Genomic DNA, 26,023 nt, shown 5'->3' on the forward strand with positions numbered 1-26,023 from the left:
AAACAATGGTGGACCTGACTTCCCAGAATGCCATGCGGCAGAGAAACCCCTCTATGAATGCTCAATGCATCAGCCATGCATACAGCCTTTTCTCTTCCACATGAAATTCTGGGAGGGCAGGTCCATCATCGCATTTTCCCATGGTATTTATAAATAGTACGTGATGGTGCTACCAACTTTCCCACGTTATATAAATTGTGTGCTAAAGCGCTACCAACTTTCCCACACTGTTTAAAAATTGTCCGCTATTACTCTTTATTGCTTGCACTTTTCCACAGTCCCTTATAGAGGTTTATATAGGTTGGCAGAACAACAACAATGGGCTGAAGGGTTCATAATGTGCTGTACATAAAGCTTAATTATGTTATAATTATATATTAATAATTTTGTTCAAATATAAGATCATAATACATTGATCAGGATTTAGGGCAGGTCCACTACACTCAATGAGTCATGACTTCACCGTGGATGGCTCCTTGCAAGTGTGAAAGCATTCAGTGTCCCAGTTAGGAGTGGTCAAGTGTGAAAAGCCAAACCCCCATTCTTATCCTGGGACACTGAATGGCCAATTTCATGGGACGCAAGTGTGAAAGTGGCTAAAGATATTGAACTGATGTTTGTTGTCCCGTACATTGAGATACAGTAAACGCTTTGTTTTGGTTGCTTTCAAGAAAGTCAACACCTAGTGCAATCAAAAACAAATAAGTGAGACAACAGTGTAGGTCGTAGTTTTAATATAAGTCAATTAGTGCAGGCTATAGAGAAAAGTACAGTTAAAAATAGTGCAAGGACACCATCTTTTGTCAGACCCATTCAAGAATCCGGTAACGGCAGGAAAGAAATTGAATCTGGAGGTTTGTATTTTCAAGCATGTGTCCCTTCTGTCCAGTGGAAAGTGGGGGAAGAGATTGTGACCGGCACAGGAGGTGTAGGGAAGATTGAAACAGAGGCTGGAAAGTGAAGGGTGGAACCAGACTGCAGGGTGTTTCCCTGATCCCATTGTTAAATAGCAATGCATACATCTTTTCCATTCATAGTTTATAATCAAAGGGTTTGCTATCTCTGCTTTCTCTCTGTACAGTGCATTTATGGAAGACCAGGGGGTCCTGTTTTTACAAAATGGGCATTCACCATGGTTTTGCACCACCATCACAACCCAGAGTTCTATGATGAGGTAAGCACAACACAATATGTGGGCAGCAGAGTGGCACAGTCACTTGAGCTGTTGCCCCTTGGCTCCAGTGACCAGTGTTTGAACTACAGCATACATATAACATGAGGCTTTAGAATAGACATGAGGGGAACATTTCATCCCTCAGAAGGTGGTGGGCACATGGAATGAGCTGCCAGACCCAGTGGTAGAGGCAGGTACATTAGCTTCCTTTAACAAACACTTGGATAATTCCATGGGTGGGAGGGGATTGGAGGGATCTGGGGCTAATGCAGGTATGAGGAACTTAAGCAGGGGGGCACATTATTTGGAATGGACAAGCTGGGCCAGTGGGGCTGTTTCTGTGTCATCAGACTCCCTGCAATTCAAACTCTGGTGCTTTCTTTGTGGTTTGCACATTCTCCCTGCAAGTGCGTGGGATTCCTTCCTGAAGACATGAGAGTTGGTGGGTTAATTGGTCTCTGTAAATGACCTGGAGTGTGTTGGTGAGGGGTAGCTGGGACGAGCCGAAGGGAAAGAGAGAGAGAATAGGCTATAGGGAAGTGGGAAATAGGATTGCTGTGAGCGCGAGCATAGCCTTAATAGGCTGAAGGGCCTATTAATATTAATTCAGTTTGTTCTGTTAGAGGACAATTTAGGGGAGATGTCAGAGGTAAGTTTTATACAGAGAGTGGTGGGTGATTGGAATGCATTGCCATGGGCGATGGTGGAAGCTGGTACAAGGTGATCATTCAAAAGACTGTTGAATGTAAGAGAAATAGAGGGTTATGGGTGTGAAAGAGGGAAGGGTTAGATTGTTGAGGGCCAGGTTTACATCTATTGGCACTACATTGTGGGCTGAAGGACTGTACTGTACTGTAATGTTCCATTTTTGATTAATGATTTTGCGGGACCATTGCATCACTTGCTCGGCCAGCATTTATTACCTATCCCTATTTGCCCTTGAGAAGGTAAGGGTGAATCCCCACAGTCCTTCTCGTGACGGTACCCCTGTGTAGTACTGGGCAGGGGATTCCAAGATCGTGAGGACAACCAGCTCAGCTGGCGTTTAAGAGTTCTGCCTCTGTTCCAGATCAAAGTGGAGCTCCCAACACAACTGCACGAGAAGCACCACTTGCTGTTCACCTTCTACCACATCAGCTGCGACAACTCAAGCAAAGGCACCACCAAGAAGAAGGAAACCATTGAATCACAAGGTTGTAGTTGCTCTCTTCTTGTGATGTGCACAATATCCAGAAGATTGCATGTTGTACCACATCAGGAAACCTTAAAGGCACTCTTGCATCTTAAGTAATGAGTGGGTATCATTTTATTACAAAAAGCACTAGGGTCGTGTTTAGCACATCGTTACCACATAGCGCCAGCAACCCAGGTTCGTATCTGCCGCTGCCTGTAATGGAGCCTGCGTGGGTTTCTTCCAGGTGCTCCGGTTTCCTCCCTCTTTCTAAAGACGCGTGGGGGTCAGTGGATGGGTGTATTTGGGCTCATGGACCAGAAGGCCCTGTTACTATGCTAAATCTCCCACAAAGAACAGTGTGCTCAGGACCCAGTGACTTTCCTTCCCTCAGTTCGTATGTTCAACAGCACTGTTCTCCTGACTATGATGACTGCAACTGGTATCTTACTAAATTTATCTTAGATTTTTATCCAAGCCATTCAATGAGATTTTATTGTCATGTACACAAGTGCAACGTACACATGCATTGAAATTCTTCCTTGCTGAAGCTGCACTTTTATGAAAGTACGCCAAATAGTAAAATTAAATGTTCGCCAGGAGACAGTGGGGTAGGGAAAGAGAGTCTGGGGAAGGGGGTCTGTCTCTTTCCCTATCCTACTGTCTCCCATCCTCTTCCCTTCCTTCTCCTATCAGAGAACTATCTTTCTTATTCCTCTCTCCTCTCCCCATCACTTCTCAGCTTTCTTCTCGTCTACCCTCCCACCTGTATCCACCTATTGCCACTTACCTGTTAGCCTGCGCTCCTCTCCCTTTCTCTTCTTCTCCTCCTCCCTTCACCAACCTTTTTATTCAGGCCTGTTTTTCTCCTTACTCCTGATGCAGGGCCCAAGCCCAAAACATTGGATATTTTTACTTCTGATGGATGCTGGTTTTCTCCAGCTTTTGTGAGCCGCACTGGACCCCAGCATACGCAGACTTGTGCAATATTTCAGCTGTGAACCAGTCTTTGCTTGAGGTTCAGCTAAAGGCTTAAAGAATGAGTTGAAACATATTTTTAAGTTGCTTCCTGGGTTTGCTGTCTCCTCGAGGCCTTCACTGTGATAGGCTGCTGAGTCTTAACACAGATGGTGGAGTGGATGGATATCTGATGGCAGCCACTGGTGGCAGTGGGAACATCCTCCCCAAAGGCCAGGCTGCATCTTTGTGCTCAGCCTCAGGGACAGAGCTGGCCACGGAGTCTGTGGTTGGGTTTACTGTTTTTGAAAACCTTTCCATAGTGTCATTGGAAGCAGGCTCTTCGGCCCATTTTTCAGTGCTGACCAGGTTTGTCTCATTTGTTTGCGTCTAGCCCATATCTCTCTAAAGCTTCCTATCCAGGTACCTCTCTACGCACAGGTCTTGAAATGTTACAATTATCACCACCTCAACCACTTCCATGTACCCTCCCCCCTCAGTGTGAAGAGGATGCCCCTCAGATCTCTTTTAAATCTTTCCCCCCCTCACCTTAAATCTATGTCCTATCCTAATCTGGGAAAAAGAGTGTATGATTGTTTACCATGTAATGTCAATGATCAATAAAAGCATAACATGGTAAACAATCAGGTTTATGAAATGTTGACTTACCATTTCTCTCACTGAATCCCTCCAGATTCTAATTAGTCGCTCAAGGTACGAGCAACTATTTTTTTTTGTGTTTCTCATGTTGATTTTAATTTTGGTTTCCACAATACTTTCAATCTTTAGACATCTGTACAGCGACTTCAATCCCATTTCTCAGTAGGTCTCGGGTCTTGAGTTCCAGATGTGTTTACTTGATTTCCCATTTTGATGCTCAGTATATGAGAAAGATTGGACTAGACCTGTCCTTGTAATTAAAAATAATGGCATATACATTTAACAGTGTATAAATGCACCAAAATTCATACTTGCTGCAGTTGAACAGGAGTTTGTAAAAGAAAAGGACTACAAAACAACTTTTAAAAAAAATGTACTAAATACATAACTGAATTTTTAAAAAATACTTTAAAAAGGTGGATGTCCAAGTGCAAAAATGACAGCAATAGTGCAGACAGTCCTCTTGTGGTGTCAGGTCAGAGCAGTTCCTGATTAGTCTGCGAAGGGGAGGTTCAAAAGCCTGATGGCTGTTGGAAAGAAACTTTGAACCTAGAGGGGTTTGTCTACAGGCTTCTGTACCTTCTGCCCAAAGGTAGTAGTGAGAGATATTGTGACCAGGGTGATGGAGCTCCTTTTAAATGTAGGCTGCCTTCTTGAGGCAGCTCCCCTCACGAGCCAGTCAATTTCTACCAACTGCAGTCGTCGTGATGTGAGGGTTCTTGTCTCTCACTTCTCGGCCCATGGTTTTAACAGCTTTCCTTGCTCTTGCAGTTGGCTATGCTTGGCTCCCCATTCTGAAAGATGGTCGTGTGGTGACCAACGAGAATCAAATCGCAGTTTCGGCCAATCTACCTGTTGGCTACCTCAGCTACCAGGAGCTGGGAATGGGGAAGGTGAGGTCTGTGTTGCTTCTTGTCCATTACACGAAGGCCACATCAAATGACTGACTATCTTGTGACCCTGATGGAATGCGAATGATTTGGTAAACCCATCATCTGTAATTGAATTAACTCTCAACCTGTGTGTAACAGCTCCCGTCACTGTCAGTTTAGATTGGGAGAGGTTGCTGAGGTAGAATGCACAAAGACTCAGCAGGTTTTTTTTCCTTTATAGATATCTTTTCACCTATTCTACACTTATTCTATCTTAGTGTTAATAGAGGGTTCCGACTCAAAAAGTTAACTGTCCACTTCTCTCCATGGTTGCTGTGGCTGACCTGCTGAGTTCCTCCAGGAATTCTTTGTCTGTTGAATCACTGATCTGATTAACTAATAGGTGAGATGAAGGGGCCTTGCTATGCAAGTACTGGATTCTGCAGCACACAATCACTTTTTAACATCATCTTTTCTGCTTTTTCTCTCCAATGGGAAATGGCCTCTTCTTTTGCCCTGCTCCTCACAGGTTAAGCTAAAAGAAATCCAGGGATGGTTTCTTTCTCCAGAGAGTGGGGAGAACATGGATTTCCTTCCTACTGGGAGGGGCTGAAGTGAAGACTGTGAAGGGTTCAGGGATGACACATGAGCGAGAGAAGAACGGAAGAAGGTTGCTGGGATAGGGGAAGGAAGAGGGGTGGGAGGAGGCTGGTGTGAAGCAGAAACACCAGCATCGATTAGAAGAGCCAAATGAAGGAACAACTGCCCCCACTGAGGTAGGAAGGTCACAATAGAACATCAGAAATGGAAGCAGGAGTTGGCCTGTTAAGCCTGCTCCACCGTTCAATGGCTGAGCTGGCCGTGGAATTGGGATTCCACTCTAACTAAGTCAAGTATCTGTATAATTGTTGAGGCGTCTCCACTGCTTCCTTGGACATTCCACACTTTCACTACTCTCTGACAAAAAGAAGTACCTCTTCATCTCTATCCTAAATCTATTCCCCCAAATCTTGAGGCTATGTCTTCTAGTTTTAGGCTCACCCTCCCCAGTGGAAACAACTTCCTTGCCTCAATCTTATCAATCCTTGTCAAAATGTGTTTCTATAAGATTCCCCTTCATTCCTCTGAAATACAATTGAGCTAAGTCACAGCCAATTCAATCTCTTTTCATATTTGGAATCAATTTAGTAAACCTCCTCTGCACCACCACCAAAGCCAGGAAATCCTTTCTCAAGTAAGGAGACCAGAAATGCATGAAGTACTCCAGGTGCAGCCTCACCAGTACCATGTACAGTTGCAGCAGGACCTCCCTGTTCTTCATTCCTTCCAGCAATGGCCAACATCCTATTTGAATTCTTGATTGCCCGTTGATCTTGCAAACCAATCTTTTGTGATTCATGCACAAGCTCTCCCAGGTCTCTCTGCATCACAGTATACTTTCACCACTTAAATAACAATCTGGACTACTATTTTTCTTTCCATAATGTGTGACCTCACATTCACCAACAATGTTTTCCATCTGCCTATATTTGCCCACTCACAGCAATCTGCAGACTCTCTGCACAGTTTGCTTTTCCATTCAATTCAGTGTCTTCAGCAAACTCTGATGCGCTACATGCAGTCCTCTCTTCCAGATCATCGGTATATATTGTGTACGCTTGCAGGCCCTGCACAAACCACTGCAACACTCCACTCACCACTGATTGCCAATCAGAGAAACATCCATTTGTCACAACTCTCTGCCTTCTATTGGTTAACCAATATATTACTGCAACTCCATGCATCCTTATCTTATACAGCACCTTATCAAATGCCTTCTGAAGATCCAAGGGCACAAACCTCCACCTGTTCCCCTCTGTTCACTGTACTCATTAATCCTTAACAAACTTCATAAAATTGTTAATGTGACCTGTGCTTCCCAAATCCAAGCTGCGACTTCCTGATGGAACCATTTTGATTCAGATGTCCCACTATATCTTCCTTGATGATAGCTTCAAGCATTTTCCCATCAGAAAATGTTAAGCTACTGGCATGAAGTTCCTGCCTTTTTGTCTACATCCTTTTTTTAAACAGTGGTGTAACATTTGCTGTCTTCCAATCCACTGGGAACAAAATTAATGCAAACATACCTTTTAACTTCAACCATTTCTTTCAATGCCCTGAGATACATTTCTTCAGGACTGGGGGACTTGTCGACTTTTAGGCCCTCTAGTTTATTCTGCACTACCTCTTTTGTGATTGTGACTGTATCAAGGACCTCATCTCTCATCGCATCCTTGACATCTCTCTTTGACGTAATAGATGCATCTTACACAGGGAAGACTGACACAGAATAGTTGTTCAAAGCCTCGGCTAATTCTGCATCACCTGGTATTAATTTGTCCTTCTCATCTTTCAAGGGACCCATGTTCACTTTAGCTACCCTTTTCCACTTTATTTAATGTTACCATCTGTTTTTATATTTTGTGCTAGTTTACTTTCATAATCTAGTTTCTTTTTTACTGTCTTCTTAGTAGTTCTCAGTTGCTTTTTAACGTTTTGCTAATCTTGACCTTTTAATTGGATGCCTTCCTTTCCTTGGTTTTCCAAGGTTGGCTCTCCCCACTTTACTGTTTTTATTTTTAACTGGAATATACTTTTGTTGAGCACTGTGAAAACTCTCTTTGAAAGTCTTCCACTGTCCCGCCATATACCTATGCTTCCAGTCTACATTTGCCAACTCTTCCCTCATCTCGTTGCAGTTATTCTTGTTTAGGCACTGGTTTTAGATCGATCATCCATGAGTGTATTGAGTGGGGAAGCAGATGGGAGGGGTGGAATGGCCTGCTTCCCCTACATCTGAAGTCCCCAGTGAGTGACCTTTCTTCTGGGATGTGTTGGAATGATGCGAGACTGGCCCAATTGTGATGAAAATGCACAAAATATAGATTTTGATTGCAGTTCAGATAATTGAGTTTCCCATCGATTTTTGTTGTACATTTCAGCATACTGGTCCTGAAATCAAATGGGTCGATGGAGCCAAACATATTTTCAAAGTTGCCACGCACCTTGTCTCAACGGTCTACACGCAGGTTAGCAACTTTCCACTTTACCATTCTCCACATTTGAAATTTAGATTAAAGCATCCACTGTGTAGTGTCTGTCCCTCTTCAATGATAGTACAGGTACTCCCCTACATTTGTCCATGGTCTGTCTTGGTTGACCAGTCGTATCTTGGAATGGATGTATGTTGGAATTGCCCTACCTGTGATACTGAAGAGTAAAATGATGGATTTCTTTCCATTCTCTATCACTGAATCCTTCTCATTCTCTATGTTGTTGTGGACCCTGAGCACCTGCTGATTCTACTGACCTCTAAAATCTGTCTGACCGTCAGAATATTGAGCAAGAGACTCAGGAAAAAAAAATGGGACACAAGGAGTTAAAGTACAGTGAAATCTCTCAACATGGAGGCTTCAAGTCAGCTCTTGCGAGAGGTTGGACACCACCAACATGGTGGCCAGCTCTCGCAAGAGGTTGGACACTATAGATAGGCCCGATTTTTCTCTGTAATCGTGTAAGTTTTATACTTTTTCTTTATTTAAAAGAAATTGTTTGTATGTGGGATGGACATAAGTTACATAGGTCACAAGTTGGGGAGTACCTGTACATTATATTTACTTATTCATGAATTATTGTCTTCAATGCTCTTCCACAAAATAATGTTCCTTTTCTGCATGCTTGCACCAATAGGGTAGTTAACATGACAGAGGAGCTGTTTCCTTCATTGCCTGGTGCTTAGAATACTGGAAGAGGGGATGTGCTATTGGAACAGTATCGCGGCTTGTACGGTGACGCACTGATTAGTGCTGCTCCCTCAAACTCCACAGACTCGGGTTCAATCCGGTGCTGTTTTTGTGGAGTTCGCACATTTTCCCACACGTTCTGGTTTTCTCAGAGTCATGCAGTGTGGAAACAGTCCCTTCGGCCTGACTTGCCCACGATGAGCAAAAAGCCTTGCCCACGATGACCACGCTCATCCCACCAGCCTGCATTTGACCCATATCCTTCTCAATCCCATCCTATCTGTGAATTTCTTCCTCTCCCGTTCAAATGATGTGAGGGTTGGATACTGTAGGAGAACAGCGGATAAATCAAACAGGTTTGCTAGATGTTGGAGAGACTCAGTTGCAGGGATACAGGGGGAAAAGAGCTTGCTCGGCTGGGAGCTGGCAAGCTCCCAATGAATAGTTTGAGTAATTGACAGACCAGAGCAGAACAATCAAAGGACACAGCTGGTGGTGTGTTCTTTGTAATGGAGGAGGATGAGTGAGGGTTTAATTTTGTATCATTTACAGGTTCAGCAACATTGGGAGAAAAGAAAGAATGTTCTGACCTTTAGTGGCAAGGGAGGAAATCCTTTATTCCCAAGGGTTGCTCGGTTAGCATAGCCACAATGGCTTGTGTCCTCTACATTTTCATGGCAAATAGAGCATCCCGTAGGAGAATCATCTGCTGCAGCTGAAAAAATGCCCACTAAACTTCTTTGAGTTTGGCACAGACTGGATGGGCCTGTTTCTGTGCACTGATGTTCTGTGGTTCTTCTGGGACAAAAGGTGGGTTGACAGATCAAATAGAAGTTTTAACCAAGGGAGAGACAAGTGGGTGTTTGAAGTGCAGGGGTGCAGAGGGGAAACCGGGGAAGCAGAGCTGAGATTGAGACTGGACCAGCCGTGCTCTGAGAGAATGGTGGAGGAGGAGGCATGTGGGCTGATGGCCAACTCCTGCCCCAGCTCCTCACACCCTTGCCTTCTTGTCTGCAGGACCAGCACCTCAACAACTTCTTCCAGTACTGCCAGAAGTGTGATTCTGGAGCCCAAGCGTCGGGATCAGAGCTCGTCAAATTCCTGAAGGTGAGTTTGCAGGTCCAATCCTGTGCTGTCAGATTAATTAACCTCGATGCTGTTTCATAACAGCGTGGTTTTGCTTCATCTGCGTAATGCCCAGAGGGACTGCAAATGGTTCGCTAACTTTCTTGTGAAATTTGTTTAAACTGCCAGTGACAGATGGAAATTCATCCTGGTCACATGAGAATTATAGTTTGAAATTTAATTGTGTTGGCTTCAGGAATCAGGAAATTAGCTCTGCTGCTTGGTGATGTCTGAATTTCATGTGACGCACAGGTGACTGAAATCATACATCACCCCTTGGTTGAATTGTGTCATTATCATGTGTCACTTTTAATGATGTTTGTCTAACTTGTGTAACATTACAGTCTGCTGCCAGAACTGAGAGAGTCGAGTGTCAGTGGGAGAACAAGAATGCTAGATGTTTTCGGCTGGGACCCTTCATCGAATTTTTTTTTTTTTTTGGAAGTGTTGATGAAGAGCTCGACCTGAATTGTTGACCGTTCTTTTTCTCTTACTGATGCTGAGTTCCTCCAGCAGAGTAAATTTTGCTCCAAGTTCCAGCAACTGCCATTTCCTGTGTGAATCCAGTCTCACAAAACATTACGTTAGTTCTATTCAGCTTGTGCTCGTGATAGATATTTCACGTCCAGGAAGTTGTTCATTGCTGCTTTGACTCCTCACAAAGTCCCATGAAGAGGTCATTCAGCCCTTGGAGTCTACTTTGGTAGGTTATACCAGGGCAGAACAAACACAGTGGAAGGGGGTGTTGGAGAGCAAAGAGAGTTGGGGGTAGGGATACATAGTTCCATGCGAGTGGTGTCTCGGTAGACAGAATAGAGAAGAAGGCGTTTGGCACATTTGCTTTCATGGGCAATGAGCGTGGGAGCTGAGACGTTGTGTTGCAGCTGGACAAGGCATTGGTGAGACTCCACTTGGAGTGTTGTCTGCATTCAGGTTGGTCAAATATCATTGAGCTGCAAACAGTGCATAAGAGATTCAGGGGATTGGAGGATAGATAAGCTGGGGCTTTTCTCCCAGACGGATAGAGAGGTGTGATGGTATAGAAGTTTTTAAAACCATGAGGATAAATATTCATGTTCCTTTTACCAGGTTAGGGGTGTGTAAACTAGAAGGCATAGATTTAAGCCAAACATCTGCTTGGGGAACTTAACGGATCGAGCAGCATCCGTGGGAGTCAAAAAATGGTCAGTGTTTTGAGCCAAAACTCTTTGTCATGATTGAGGAAACTTAGTGAAGAGGTGTAAAGTGGATGAGTGCAAGAGGTGGGACTGGCCAACCAGGCAGACATGGAATATGATGGACAGAAGCAGTAGATTGGCAGATGCCAGACAAAGGGAGTGAGAGGCAAGAAATAGGAGGATAAGGCAGCTTAATATATGGATGACGACATGGTGTGGTTGGGAGAGCTTCATGTTTCTAGATCACTGGGCCCTGTACTGATGGGACAGATTTCTTCTGATTTAGAAAAGGGTATAATATCCTTGTTAGTCTTGTCCGAGTGGGTTGAAACTAGATTTGCAGGGGGAAGGGAACCAGAGTGTTAGAGCAGTTAGTGAGAAGGATAATAGGTCATGCGAGAACTGCATGTACAGACAGAAATCAAAGGTTTGTATGTGATAAAAATGTTTTCAGGTGTATTTATTTTAATGCAAAGAGTAGTGTATGAAAGGCTGACGATCTTAGGGCATGGATTGACACATGAGATTATAACATTATTGCTATTAGTGAGGCATGGGTGCAGGAGGGGCAGGACTGGCAGCTTAATGTTCCAGGTTTGCCTTGCTTCAGACCTGATAGAGAGGAAGGGATGATAGAGGGAGGAGTGGCATTGCTAGTCAGGGAAAATATCTCATCTGTGCGAAGGCCTGACAGCCAGGAGGGTTTGTCGACAGAGGCCATATAGCTGGAGTTGAGGAATGGGAAAAGTATGATCACTCTAATAGGGTTGTATTATAGACTGCCCAATAGTCAGAGAGAATTGGAAGAGCAAATCTGTTGAGATAGCAGACAGATAGTTGTGATAGTAGGAGATTTTAACTTTCCACATATTGACTGGGACTTCCATACTGTCAAAGGGCTTGGAGTTTGTGAAATGTGTTCAGGAAAGTTTTCTAAATCAATATATAGAGGTGCCAATGAGAGGATACAGCCCTTGATCTCCTATTAGGGAACAGAACAGGTCAGGTGACAGATGTTTGTGTAGGTGAACATTTTGGGTCCACTGACCATAATGTCATTAGCTTCAAGTTAATTATGGAAAAGGATAAGTCTGGTCCTCATGTTGGGATTCTAAATTGGAGGAAGGCAAATTTTGTGGAAATGTGAAAGGATCTAGGAAGGATGGATTGGGGCATATTGTTTTCTGGCAAGGCTGTGTTAAGTAAGTGGATGGACTTCAAAGGTGAAATTTTGAGAGTGCAGAGTTTGCATGTTCCTGTTAGGGTTAAAAGCAAAGTTTACAGGCATAGGGAACCTTGATTTTCAAGAGACATTGGTGATCTGGTTAAGAAGAAGAGAGAAGTGTATAAGCAGGTATAGGCAACAAGGAGCTAATGAGGTACTTGAAGAGTACAGACACAGTGCAAGAAAATACTTAAGAAGGAAAGGAAGGCAAAAGGAAGATATAAGGTTGCTTTGGCAGATAATGTAAACCCTAAGGGTTTCTACAAGTATAATAAGAGTAAAAGGACAGTAAGGGACAAAATTGGTCCCCTAGAGGATCAGAGAGGTCAACTATGTGGGGAGCCTCATGTAATGGGGGAGATCTTAAACAATTTTTGTATCAGTATTTACTCAGGAAACTGGTGTAGTCCATAAGGAAGGAAGGGAAACAAACAGAAGTGTCATGGAACATATGGAGGAGGTGCTTGTTGCCTTACAACAAATAAAGGTAGATAAATCCCCTGGGCTGGATGTGATATTCCCTCAGACCTTGAGGGAGACAAGTGTAGAAATTGCAGAGACCCTGACATATATCCAAAATGTCTTTGGCCACAGATGAGGTGCCGGAGGATTAGATGGTAGCTCATGTCCCGCTGTTTAAAAAAGGCTCCAAAAATAAACCAGTTAATTTATAGGCTGGTGAGCCTGATATCAGTAGTTGGTAAATTATTGGAAGGAGTTCTGAGAGGTGTATATATAGGTATTTGGACAGCCATGGGCTGATTAAGGACAGTCAGCTTGGCTTTGTGCATGGTAGATTGTGTTTAACAAAACTTGTAGAGCTTTTTGAGGCGGTTACCAAGAAGGTAGATGAAGGAAAGGCTGTGGATGTTGTCTACAAGGACTTTAGTAAAGGCTTTGACAAGATCTCACATGAGAGGTTAGTTCAGAAGGTTTAAGACACTCAGTATCCATGGAGATGTTGTAAACTGGATTCAAAATTTGCTGTGTGGGTGAAAACAGAGAGTGGTAGTGGATGGTTGCTTCTCAGACTGGAGACCTGTGACCAGTGGTGTGCCTCAGGGATCTGTGTTGGGACCATTGTTGTTTGTTTATATCAATGATCTTGATGGTAAATTGGATCAGCAAGTTTGTGAGGAGGCATTGTGGACATTGAGGAACATTTTAACAGCTTGCAGAGGGATCTGGATCAACTGGGAAAATCAGCCAAAAAGTGGCAGATGGAGTTTAATGCAGACAAGTGTGAGGTGTGGCATTTTGGAAGGGCAAACCAAGGTAGAACATGCACAGTAAATGGTAGGGTACTGATGGGTGTGGAGGAGCAAAGAGATACGTAATTCCTTGAAGGTGGCGTCGCGGGTGGACAGGGTTGTGAGGGAAAGCCTTTTTAAATCAAAGTTTTGAGTATAGGAGTGGGGGTGTATTGTTGAAGTTGTTTAGACATTGTGAAGGCAAATTTGAAATATTGTGTGCAGTTCTGGTCACCTAACTACAGGAAGGATACCAATAAGATTAAAAGAGTGCAGAGAAGATTTACTTGGATGTGTCTTCAGGAGTTGAGTTACAGGGAAAGATTAAACAGATTAGGACTTTATTCGTCAGAGCGAAGAAGAATGAGGGGAGATTTGATAGAGATTTACAAGTTTGAGGGGTAGAGACAGGGTGGATATGAATAGGCTTTTTCCACTTAGATTGGGGGAGATAAATACAAGAGGTCATAGTTTTAAGCTGAAAGGAGAAAGGTTTAGGGGGAACATTAGGGGGAAAGTTCTTCACTTTGAGAATGGTGGGAGTGTGGAATGAGCTGCCATCTGATGTGGTGAATGCTGGCTCAGTCTTAAGTTTTAAGAATAAATTGGATAAATACATGGATGGGATCGGTCTGGAGGGTTATGGAATGAGAGCAGATCAATGGGATAAGCGGAATGATGGATGGCACAGACTAGAAAGGCTGAATGGCCTGTTTTCTCTGCTGTATGTTCTATGGTTCTAAGCCAAAAGGCCAGCTGAGGAAGTTGAATCACACAGTGTGGGGGGGGGGGAAGTAATTAGAGACAAAAGCTACCTGTGTGGCTATCTGATAAGAACAGAATGTGAGAGACTAAACGGAACCCATGGGAATGAGGAAAGAGCAGAAAAATCCAGTGGAAGTGGAGTGGGTGGGGGTGGATGGAGTCAAAGCGGGGAGGGAATGAGAATGGGTGGGAGATCTGTTTGGGAAGGGATAAAAATGGGGAAAGGGAAGAGAAAAAGAAGAGTAGAGAGGGGACTCATTACCTGAAATTAGAAAATTCAATGTTCACACCATGGGGCTGTAGACCAGGCCTTCTCAACAGGGGCCATTGTGCATTGCTTGGAGGGGCCACAGACTGAAATCATAAAATAAATTTTATGTTATTTTTGTAGTCGGTAGAAAAGGAGTATAGAAAAAAACTGCTTCACAGGGAAGGTGACCCTTAAAGGTTGAGCAGAATCATAGTCAATAAAAGGCAGAGAATGGCTGTAGACTGACTGCCCAGGTGGGATATGAGGCATTAAAGTGAGGCATAGGCCAAAGTAAAAGAGAAACACTTAAAAGAGGCCCGAGGGTCACGGTCTTCATATAAAGGGTGTTGGGTATATGGAAGTGGTAGGAGGCATGTACATTTGGAGTGATCACAAGCCGTTCAGGCACGTACACGAGAGGAATGGATGTGGGCTAAATACAGGTAAGTGGGACTCACTGAGGAAGACAACTTTGGGCTGCAGGACCTGTGATGCAAGACCCAAGGGGAATAAACTAAACCCTTCTGCTTGTTCTCCCTTCAGAGCTTGCATGCCATGGAGGGGCACGTGATGATCAACTTTCTGCCCACAATCTTGAACCAGTTGTTTCGAGTTCTGGCCCGGGCCACACACGAAGACGTCGCCGTGAATGTTACCAGGTGGGTGGCAGGCAGACAGCTGCAGTTAGCTTCAAGGTTAAAGGTCTCGCCTTTCAAAAGAGGGTCCCACGCTTCCCAAAATCTTGCCACGCAAATGTCCCGGAACCCTGTCATCTATGTAGCCGTGGATTAACAGGCCTCCTTCACCACTCTGCATTTGTTCAGACCCCAGGAAGGAACAAATGGGTTCGAAGAAATCTCTACGCAACATTGGTTGGGCAAACGAGGACGATCTCAGTGGGTGTGACTGCGACTGCTGTAAACTGGAAAATCTTCAGGCGCTGTAGTCGAGTGCAGTCCACCAAATTGCTGGAGAAACTCAGCTGGATGTGCAGATCCACAGAAATTAAAAGGCAGGCGACGTTTCAGGCCCGAGGCCCTCATCAGGAGTGTGGATAATCAGCTAGTCACTTTAAAAAGGTCTGGGGGTGGGAGAGGAGCTGAAGGGGAGGACCTATGCTAACAGGTGATTGATAATAGGTGGATTCGGGTGGGAGGGTAGGAGAGAAAGAAGCTGAGAAGTAATGGGGAGAGGGCAGAGTGAGTTCTCTGATGGGAGAATGAAGGGAAATGGGCGAGGAACTGGAAGAAGGTAGACTGAGGGAAGAGGGAAAGAAGCAACCAGGGGCTGAGTTAACAAAAATTGGAGGTTGATATTAATGGTGTCAGGTTGTAGACTGCTGAGATGGAATACAAGGTATTGTTCATCCTATTACACATTACGGGAGGCCAGGGACAGAAAAGTGAGTGCGGCAATTCCAAGGTTCCAGTCCGCAGATTTTGTGTTTCTCATTCAGAAGCCTGATGGTTGCAGGGGAGAACTAGTCTTTAAGCCTGTGTTGGGAGGAGGGAGAGAAGAGGGTGTCTGGGTTGCGATGGAACCTTCAGTGTGTTGGCTGCCTTTCCCAGGTTTAGAGGGAGTCCATGGAAGGGATGGGAGTTTGCATGATGTTCAGAGTTGCATTCACCACTTCCTGCAGTTGGTGTAGTGTAGGTCTCAGCAGACTGTATATCAATCTGGCTGCGTAACTAATTGGAGCACTGATCCAAGACTATGCAAACAGGTACCCTGTCTCTTGTCACCCTCCCTTGATCTGTCCACCCACCCTCCACGACCCACTCACCTCCTGTCCCAGCCCTCTTCATCCTCTCCTTAATCTTGTGCACTCTCTCCCAGATGATCCCTCTTTCTGCCCAACCTTCTGGCCTAGCCCCTCTCAGAACTCCCAAGCTCCTCCAATCTCTCCCTTCTCTCCAGCTAGTTCACGTTTGCCCTCATTCTGTCACGTGTACACATTAGTGATCTAACCCCTGGCTTTTTAAAATTATGAAAGCTGTAACTGGAATTTTCTGGGGCCTTTGAGTGTCTTTGAGTACTAACATGTCTATCCCATTGTCTTCCCTCCTCAGGGTTCTTGTCCACATCGTTTCTCAGTGTCACGAGGGTTTGGAACACTACCTGAGGTCCTACATTAAGGTGACGATCAGATAACCTCAATGTTGTCCAGTGGTGCATGCAATGGTGTTAACTGGAGCAGAGCTTCAGGTTGGAGAGGGCGACTGTGAGGAGTTTGGTCTGGATGCTCGTTTGCTCTTGAAGATCATTTTTTCGAGTTGACTTTGTTGAGTCAATTCAGCTGAACAAACCAATCAATTGAGAAAGGGCCAGACTACTTGAACACCTTCCACAGCATTCGTCTGTGGCCTTGGGAATTGTAGCGTGACTTAACCTTAGAATTGTCACAGCTTAGAAGAAGGTCATTTGACCCATTGAGTCTCTGCTGGCTCACATCTGTCCCATTCCTCCTCTTCATCTGTCCCATTCCTCCTCTCCATCTGTCCCATTCCTCCTCACCATGTCCCATTCCTCCTCTCCATGTCCCATTCCTCCTCTCCATGTCCCATTCCTCCTCTCCATGTCCCATTCCTCCTCTCCATGTCCCATTCCTCCTCTCCATGTCCCATTCCTCCTCTCCATGTCCCATTCCTCCTCTCCATGTCCCATTCCTCCTCTCCATGTCCCATTCCTCCTCTCCATGTCCCATTCCTCCTCTCCATGTCCCATTCCTCCTCTCCATGTCCCATTCCTCCTCTCCATGTCCCATTCCTCCTCTCCATGTCCCATTCCTCCTCTCCATGTCCCATTCCTCCTCTCCATGTCCCATTCCTCCTCTCCATGTCCCATTCCTCCTCTCCATGTCCCATTCCTCCTCTCCATGTCCCATTCCTCCTCTCCATGTCCCATTCCTCCTCTCCATGTCCCATTCCTCCTCTCCATGTCCCATTCCTCCTCTCCACCTGTCCCATTCCTCCTCTCCACCTGTCCCATTCCTCCTCTCCACCTGTCCCATTCCTCCTCTCCACCTGTCCCATTCCTCCTCTCCACATGTCCCATTCCTCCTCTCCACCTGTCCCATTCCTCCTCTCCACCTGTCCCATTCCTCCTCTCCACCTGTCCCATTCCTCCTCTCCACCTGTCCCATTCCTCCTCTCCACCTGTCCCATTCCTCCTCTCCACCTGTCCCATTCCTCCTCTCCATCTCTCCCATTCCTCCTCTTTCCCCATAATCCTCCAAGTGCTTATCCTTATCAATGAAAAGCCATCGACGAGACATAGTGGTTAAACAGGCCCTTTGACCCAACTTGTCCCCCCCACCCAAAATGTCCCATTTTACCTGTTCACAGATGAACTCTTCCTGACCTGTTGGAGTAAAACGGAAAAGTCTGCAGACGATGTGATTATGGTAAAACTACAAATGCTGGAGGAACTCAAGGTTTTGCAGCTTCCATAGGAGATAAAGATCTATTACCTCCTGTAGATGGTGCGAGGTGGGCTGAGCTCCTCCAGCATTTCTGTGTTGTTGCTGTCCGACCTGTTGAATATTTCCATTTTTTTTTCCTTCTTTGATTGAGTCTGCCCCCAGCAGGTTCCAGATCATAGCTCTTCTCAAATCTCCCTCATATCTTTCCCAAATACTGTAAAAGATCTGTGGTGCCTTTTCTGTGAGTTTTCTTTGTCTATCCTGTCCAAATTAGCCTTAGTTTTGACCATCTCTCTGAATTATTGCACCTAACCTGGTTCCACAGTGTCTAAATTCTCCCCTCCAACCCTATGGCTAAAACCCCTGGACCAATATGACCTATTGCATCTCTCCTGCATCCTTTAGGGGAACACAACATCTCTTCTCAAAGTTCTGCATTACATTCCCTTTCATCATTCACTTTGATCCATTTAAAGCTATTTCTGTCACATTAAGCTGTTAGCAGGATGTAATTCCACGCACCCCCCCCCCCCCCACCCCCTCCAGATAGCATACAATAATGGCTCATTACATTCTGCTTCTGAAATTTGGTTTCAATCTCTCCAATTTAATTTGATTTCAAATGCTGACAGGATATACCACTATTAAGGCCAAATTGTATAATGTTTAGCTGAGCTAATATTTAAGTCAGTCTTTGTATTTTTCCCTTAGAAGCACAGTGATTTTTCTGAACATTCCTAGATCATTAAAAGGGAAAAGTTTTTTGAGGTACTTTGGTGATTATGAAGTTAATTGGGTTTGCAAAGGATTTCTGCTCAGGTTCCAGCCCAGCCATCCCAGGGTGATATCAGGGAACCTTTGGTCACTCTCGGGGTGGTGGAAGCTAGAGGTCCTCACAAATTGCGAGTTTCAAACTGAGTTTGGTGAATTTTGTTGGGGTAAGGAACTTTGGTTTGCAGAAGTAAGATGGCAGGGTTGGAAAATTGAGGGCATCATGGGAGGGGGGGTGGTGGTGTCTAGGCGGTGGAGCTGCTGCCTCACAGCACCAAGGACCAGAGTTCGCTCCCCATGCCGGGAGCTGTCTGTGTGGAGTTTGCCCTATATAATCCAGGCTTGAATCTGGCACAATCCGTATGTCTTCTTTGTGATTGTATGGGTTTCCCTATTCCCCTCCTACCCTCCTCTCCCCCCAGGTTGGGTCGGTGGGTTAATTGATTACTGCAAATTGCCCCACGAGTGTAGTTGATGGGTACAATCCACAGGAAAATCATGGGAATCTCTCTCTATCCCCCCTGTCCCCCCATTCTTTCTTGACCCCCCTCCTCCCACATTTTGTGATCTCTGCTCTCCAATTCTGGCTGTTTGCCATTCCCATATTTAATTGCTCCATCCCGGGCCCATGATCTCTGGAATTCCTCAATAAAACACTCAGGTTTTTTCTTTCGCGCTCTCTCTCTCTCTCTCTCTCTCTCTCTCTCTCGCTCGCTTCAAATTGTCCAGTGTCAAATTTTATTTCCCACCTCTCTTGCAAAATACCTTTGAACCTTTTACTTTATGAGAGACACTCAATAATGTTTATTCTCTGAAAAAATATTGAACCTTCCTTTGAATATGTTAAGCAGGTAGAGTTGAGTGTCCTTGTGCTTCATTGAATCACAGCAAGGATCTGTCAGATCAATGAATGGGTTTTAAGTCCCATTTACTGCTAGAGTTATAATACCTATGTTATGTTGGTGTCAACACAGCTGGCTCAGAGGATTACTGTCCTCAGGTTGGGTTAGGTGTTGATGAACAAGCAGTAAATAATCCTTTCCCTCCTGTGTCTTTTGTTTGATGTCCTCAGTTTGTTTTCAAAACTGAACCCTGGAATTCATCCAAGTGCAAGACAGTGCACGAAGAGTTAACCAAATCCATGACGGTTCTGCTGAAGACCACAGCAGACTTTCTCACCTGCAACAAGCTGCTCAAGGTAGATTTGACTTAAGCCTCTTGTATCTGGTTGGTAAGGGTCCAGTGCTGGGACAGGGTCTGATGCACCAGATTCATTATCCAAGTTGGCTGGACCAATAAAGCCAGTGTTGAGATTGCCCCACACCCAGGGATGAGATGCTGGCCTCTAGATTTTGAAAATTAAACATTTAACTGAGGTACCTTCACCGTACCATCCCATACCGTCACCAATTGCTGAGGACAAATTTCCATGCCAGGCTTCAGAATCCACAATGTACAGTGAGGGTGGCACATTGTATCAAGGTCGAGTTTATTTTCAACTGACTGTACATATACAACCAGAAGAAACAGTGTTCTCTGGACCATGGTGCACATAGCAATACATAGCACATTATAATCACATTTGTACATAAAGGTAAAATGTTAAGTAAGTATAAATACTTTGGATTATAGGATACTATTCATCCATCTCACAGCCTGCAGGAAGGAAGAAATTATTTCTCAGGCTGGTAGTTCTGATTTTGATGCTTCCACATGTAGTGGGTCAAAGATACTGTGTGCTGGATAGGAAGGGTCCTGTATAATTCTCTGAGTCCTTTTTAAGCCCGGTAAATGCCGTCAAAAGAGGAAAGGGACATCCCCATGATCTTCTCATAGTGACTGTAGAAGTTACCATTTGATGCTCTTTGAGAACATTGGTTCATCTTCCTTGTCTCATTCAGACCTGTTGCATTCTCTGTTCTAACAGAAAGGCTTTTGTTTGTTTCCAGTACTCTTGGTTTTTTCTGGAGGCGTTGATAAAATCAATGGCACAACACCTTATAGAAACCAGCAAACTGAAGGTAAGCAGGCACACGTCAGCTGTTACTTGTAGGATTTCGATCAGATTTGGGATGGAAGGGATTTTTAAAATTTATCTTTCACCTTCTATAAAGTTGAACTCACCAAAAAAAGAGTGGTCACCAAGATAGAGGATGCTTTAGTTTTACTCTATTAGAAACCCTTGGGTTTGGGAAACTTATCAGGGGGTTAGAGTACTACCAATGCGGTCCTCTGTTCAAAAGCAAAGGAGACAAAAAGCAGATCAGTTTGGCCGTGAGCTCAAAATCTTCATTGAAAAAGTCATCCACTTCATGACAAACAAGCCCAGTGTTTCTGGTGTCTCCTCATAACTGAGAAGCTTCATCCTGGGCAACATGTTTGTTTGTACCCCACCTCCCCCTTAAAGATGTCATGCTCAGCTGTCTGCATTAGGCTTTGAGGAAAACTTCAAACTACCAAAGTTAGCCTGAGCGTTGTTAACCAATCTCCAGCCAATTGAAAAATATTGCAAAGATGTAAAGTGTGAATTTGATAGGATGTGGGGCCCATTCATGGATTATTTATCACCACTAAAAGATTAAAGGTGCACGGATGCTCCGGAGATTCCCTGTCTGCTGTCTGAAAGTCGAGATTCGATTTATATCTATATAATTTATACAAATTGACCTTGCTTTGAGGGAGGAGTTGGATTAGGGTTTTTTTTTAACCTCTTTCCTTTTTTTTCTTTTTATTAGAGATAAATGAGGTAAAGATGGGTTTAACTGTGGATCATTAGTGATCATATTCACAGACTAAGACAAAAATACCTGAGAAGTATAAAATTACTTTTTTTAATGTAAGGGGATCATAATTGTATCTATTTTCTATTCAACATTAATTTAGGCTATATTATGAGGAATGGATTAACTGTTAATATAATCATAGAACTTGATGTTTTGAATGGGATGGGTAAAGTAAATACTTATGGTTACACTTCCGATTGACAATTTTTATGTGATATGTATAATACGATTTGATTTCCGTTATTAATTGGAAGATCATGTGTAAAGAGTTTTTTCTATTACAATAAAAATATTTTTGAAAGTATTGCAGTACACAGAAGTCCTGGGGAAACTCAGCAGGTCATGCAGCAATCATAGGAAGTAAAAGATAGTTAGGATTTCAGGTCTGAACCCTTCGCACATTCCCGAGGCTACCAAGATAGGCCTGAAACGTTGGTTGCTTCCAATGGTTGCCTCAGTTTTTTGTATTGCACTGGACACTAACTTCTGCCGATTTCCTTGTTGAACTCCTAAAAACGAATGTGAAGTAGAAACCTTGGAATGGCTTCCAAAGCAGTTGCACTCAGTCCTTTCTCGGGGGGGGAGGGGGGGGGGGGTTAAATTTTACTTTTACCATAGAAGTGGAGAGATTATTTTGAATGGTTGTTCCTCTTTCTCCTGTGTGATCCTCTATCAAATTCTTAAAATAAAAGGTGTTAATGATGATGAGTTTATTGAACAGGTCCTTGTAAAGAAAAACTAGAATAGTAAATAAATTGAATTAAATTAATAGAGACAGTAAATGCACAAGTTAGATAATAAATATTCACAGTAATCTGAGTGCAACATAAAGGGACTTGCAAAAGAGCAGAGAGTCCTTTGGTAGTGTCAGCCCAGTCCCTGATTAGTGTAAAAGACTATAGGCCATTTCAAAGGCCGGCTACAAGCGCACGGGAAAACTTAAAACTTACCTTTCATAGAGCAACCCTAAAAGCGTTTCATTCATGTTGGGTAGTGCCTTGTAGAGCCCTCTGGATCCGATGGGGGCGGGGCGACTGGTGCCATTGTGCCATTGTGTTGCCCAGAACAGTTCCAGCTGCATGGGGGATTACAGATAGGGAAGACAGCCGTTGCTCTACTATGTTTTGAGCTGCAGACAGTGGCCCTGAAGGCTGAAGCGGCCTGGAGAGAGCTGCCCCCGACGGCTCCCGCCGGACCCTGCTGCCGTGACAGCTCCCGCCAGCTCCCACTGCCCTGACAGCTCCCGCCTGCCATCCCTACCTTGAGGGGGTCATGGAGGAAGAGGGGTGAGGTTCTCCGCCCTTATATTCAGGCATTTTCCTTGCTTGAAAGAGCCTCCTAATAACTGTTGGAAAGCATCTGTTGAACACAGAGATGCTGGTCTTCAAGCTTCTGTACCTTCTGCCTGAAGGGAGCAGCAAGAAGAGGTTATGACCAGGACGATGGGGGTCCTGTATGATGTTTGCTGCCTTTTCGAGGAAACACCTCACATTGATGTCCACAATGGATGGGAGGTCAAAGTGATCGTCCTGGCTGTGTTTGTTACCTTCTGTTGCCTTCTTGAATTAGATCATGTTGGACTATGCAAATCTTGTAAAATTACTGAGAAGCTGGAGGAACTTAGGGGGTTGGACAGCATCCAGGGAGAAAGATTGTTAGTCAATGATTCGGGTCAGGACCCTTTCAATTGATGTCCTAAATTAAAGAGGCATCGGTCCCAGGCAAGTTCAATTCAGGAGAAGCTACTTTACCAAGTGAGTGAGGAGAGCTCGCAACTCATACCCATGATGAAGGAATGGGTTTAAGGGAAATCCGGATGAATACATGAGGGAGTGAGGGAAGGGAGCTGACAGTCTGATTTTGGTTTGGACATTCCTCCTGCTCCCTGCCATGAACCGAGCTGGAAACCCTTCTCCTAATCCTCTGCCACCAGAAAGAATAAATCCAGAAAGAGGTTTCGAAGAGAGTTTTGGTACTCATCTTCAAAGGGAAGGGTTGTGGTGCAAAGGGAGCCAAGATTGGTATTGGAAAGCTACATAAAGCCACCAGGAAGAGAAAGGAATTGGCTTGGGTGGTGGAAACACCATTGAGAAACCATAGCAGTTACCATAGCTGTATTACAGCACCAGTGACCTGGGTTTGAATCCACTGCTGTTAATAAGGAGTTGATACCTTCTCCATGTGCTGTGTGGGTTTCCGCTGGGTGCTCCAGTTCCCTCCCACATTCTAAAGATGCGCAGGGTTAGTAGGTTAATTGGACAAAGGAAAGATATCAATAAGATTGAAAGAGTGCAGAGAACATTTATTGGGATGTTGCTGGGATCTGAGGAACTGAGTTGCAGGGGAAAGGTTAAACAGGTTACAACTTTATTCACTGGAGCTTCAGAGAACAAGACGAGGTTTAATAGGGATATACAAAATTATCACAAGTACAGATGGAGTCAATGCAAGTAGTCTTTTCACATGGAGGTTAGGTAAGACAAGGGTTAAGTGTGAAAGGTTTGAAGAGAACTTTGGGGGAACTTCTTCATGCAGAGAGTGGTGAGAGTGTGGAACAAACTGCCAGCTAAAATACTGAAAGTGGTCTCAATATTGAAATTTTAAGAAACAATGGGATAGGTGTATGGATGGGAGGGGTGTGGAGGGCTATGGTCCAGGTGCAGGTTGATGGGACTAGGCAGAGTAATAGTTTGGCACAGACTAGATGGGCTGAAGGGCCTGTTTCTTTGCTGTGACATTCTATGGTTCTATCCCTACGAATGCTTGTTGGACGTAACATTTTAATTCAATTGATTGATCAGGAGCATTTTATACTCACGAAAACCAATCACATCCACAGCAAATGACTTGATTTAAAACTAGTGCACATCAGGTCCTGTCAATAGTACAAGATAAGCAATAAATATAATAAATAAGACAAATAGTAATTTAAATTATAAAAAATGCTTCCCTTTGCTTATTGTATATTTAACCACATCCTTTCCCTGCTCAGGCCTCTTTTAACATAGTGGAGACATCAGTCTCCACTAAGCAGTAGGCCCTTTCATGCCAGGCCTCCACCTGTAGGCCAACTATAAGGCTGGAGGAAAAAATATAAACTTACTGTTCATGAAGCAGCCCTAAAAGACTCCTCTTGCATCGCGTTCATGTTGAGCGGCGCCTTGTAGCGCCCTCCGGAGCTGATGGAGGCGGGGTGACTGTTGCCGTGGTGCCACCAATCATAAATACACGGCAGAGCAATGGCCATCTTCCCTACTCATAATCCCCTACGCATCTGGGTGGCTCTTTGTTTCCCAGAATGGTTCCTGCTGCGTGAACGATTATGGGTAGGGAAGACGGCCATTGCTCTGCCACATTTTGAACCGCTGACGAGTGGCCCCAAAGCTGAAGAGGCCGGCAGGGCAGTCACAGCCCAAACCGGCTGTCCCCTGATGGGTCTCACCCTGGCGCCCCCCGCTGCCATCTTCCCTGTCCCAACGGGCAGCCCCACTGCTGCCCCCCCCCCCGACCCTGATGGTCCCTGCCCTGACGGCTCCCACTGACTACCCCTGACCTGATGGCTCCTGTTGGCTGTCCCTGCCCTGAGGGGGTCATGGAGGGAGAGGAGTGAGTGGGTGGGGGAGAGAGGGAGGGGAGATGGGTCGCTGGCTGAAGGCATCCTCGTGACATCATCAGCCAGCCCCACTCCCCCGATGATCCTTCCCCAAGAGGGATTGCAGTCGGCGCCTTGGAGCCGGCCACGGTGCATTCATGGAGGTATGTCTCCCGACCTAAGGGCTTTTTCACTGCATCGAAAGAGCCTGCTGCAGTTGTAGTAAGCAGGCAGCTGATTACCATTACAGTTTACAATTTTGTAACTTGAATTTCATTTTTATCTGTGTCATCCACACCTCAGTGAGCAGTTCTAACTTCTGAATCAAAAGTTCAAGTTCCATGTCGGAGAACTGTGTGGGAAACTTTGTGAGAAAAGAACTAGAGGATATGGTTTAAGGATGAAGGGTGAAAATGCTTAAAGGGAACATTAACAGGAACAAATTCATGCCAAGAATGGTGAGAGTGTGGAACAAGCTGCCAGCTGAAGTTGTGAATTCAGTCTCGATTTCAACATTTAAGAAAAAAAATTGGATGGGTGTAGAGGGCTATGGTCTGGGTGAAGATCAATGGAACGAGACAGAATAATAGTTCAACATGGACTAGATGGGCTGAAGGGCCGGTGTCTGTGCTGTAGTGTTCTAGGGCTGTACATAGGTGATTTGAATCTGTCTTTGCCTGTAAGTTGTTTGTGTTCTCCCACTGTGAATGCATGGGTTTTCTCCTGGTGCTCTGCTCTACTCACACATTCCAAAGACATACAGGGCGAGAAGGTTAATTGCTCACAAGGTGTATTTGGGTGGCACAGGTTTGTGGGCCAGAAGGGCCTTTTACTGTATCTCTGAAGTAAATGAAACAGGCTAACGGCGCATTCCCCACACGCTGTTTTTTTTGCCAAATCTCAGTGAGCAGACGGAGAACTTATTACACACAGCCGTTTGCCTGAATAGAGAGATCAGAATGAGCTCAACTGTGAGACACTCATCACTGCCTGTAACACTGGAGATTTATTGAGATGACAGTCGTCCCCTGAACAGCTGGGACA

General features: G+C 44.7%; 1 protein-coding gene across 17 annotated transcripts in view; it reads left to right on the forward strand.

Annotated features, from left to right (window-relative positions):
- Nucleotides 1-26,023, forward strand: part of dock9b (dedicator of cytokinesis 9b) — a 346,813-nt gene that overhangs the window by 210,364 nt on the left and 110,426 nt on the right. For all 17 annotated transcript variants that reach the window (XR_011341986.1, XM_069890523.1, XM_069890538.1 and 14 more), the window contains 9 exons: nt 1,082-1,174; nt 2,244-2,367; nt 4,734-4,855; nt 7,819-7,905; nt 9,637-9,726; nt 14,956-15,071; nt 16,482-16,548; nt 19,677-19,802; nt 20,554-20,625. Coding sequence is in view for 16 of the 17 variants with exons in the window: in XM_069890523.1 (XP_069746624.1) it covers nt 1,082-1,174; nt 2,244-2,367; nt 4,734-4,855; nt 7,819-7,905; nt 9,637-9,726; nt 14,956-15,071; nt 16,482-16,548; nt 19,677-19,802; nt 20,554-20,625 (897 nt within the window). In the remaining variant the exon portion in view is untranslated. The remainder of the gene's footprint in view (nt 1-1,081; nt 1,175-2,243; nt 2,368-4,733; nt 4,856-7,818; nt 7,906-9,636; nt 9,727-14,955; nt 15,072-16,481; nt 16,549-19,676; nt 19,803-20,553; nt 20,626-26,023) is intronic.

This window comes from Narcine bancroftii, chromosome 7 (genome assembly GCF_036971445.1).
Source record: "Narcine bancroftii isolate sNarBan1 chromosome 7, sNarBan1.hap1, whole genome shotgun sequence".
Classification (NCBI taxonomy): Eukaryota; Metazoa; Chordata; class Chondrichthyes; order Torpediniformes; family Narcinidae; genus Narcine; species Narcine bancroftii.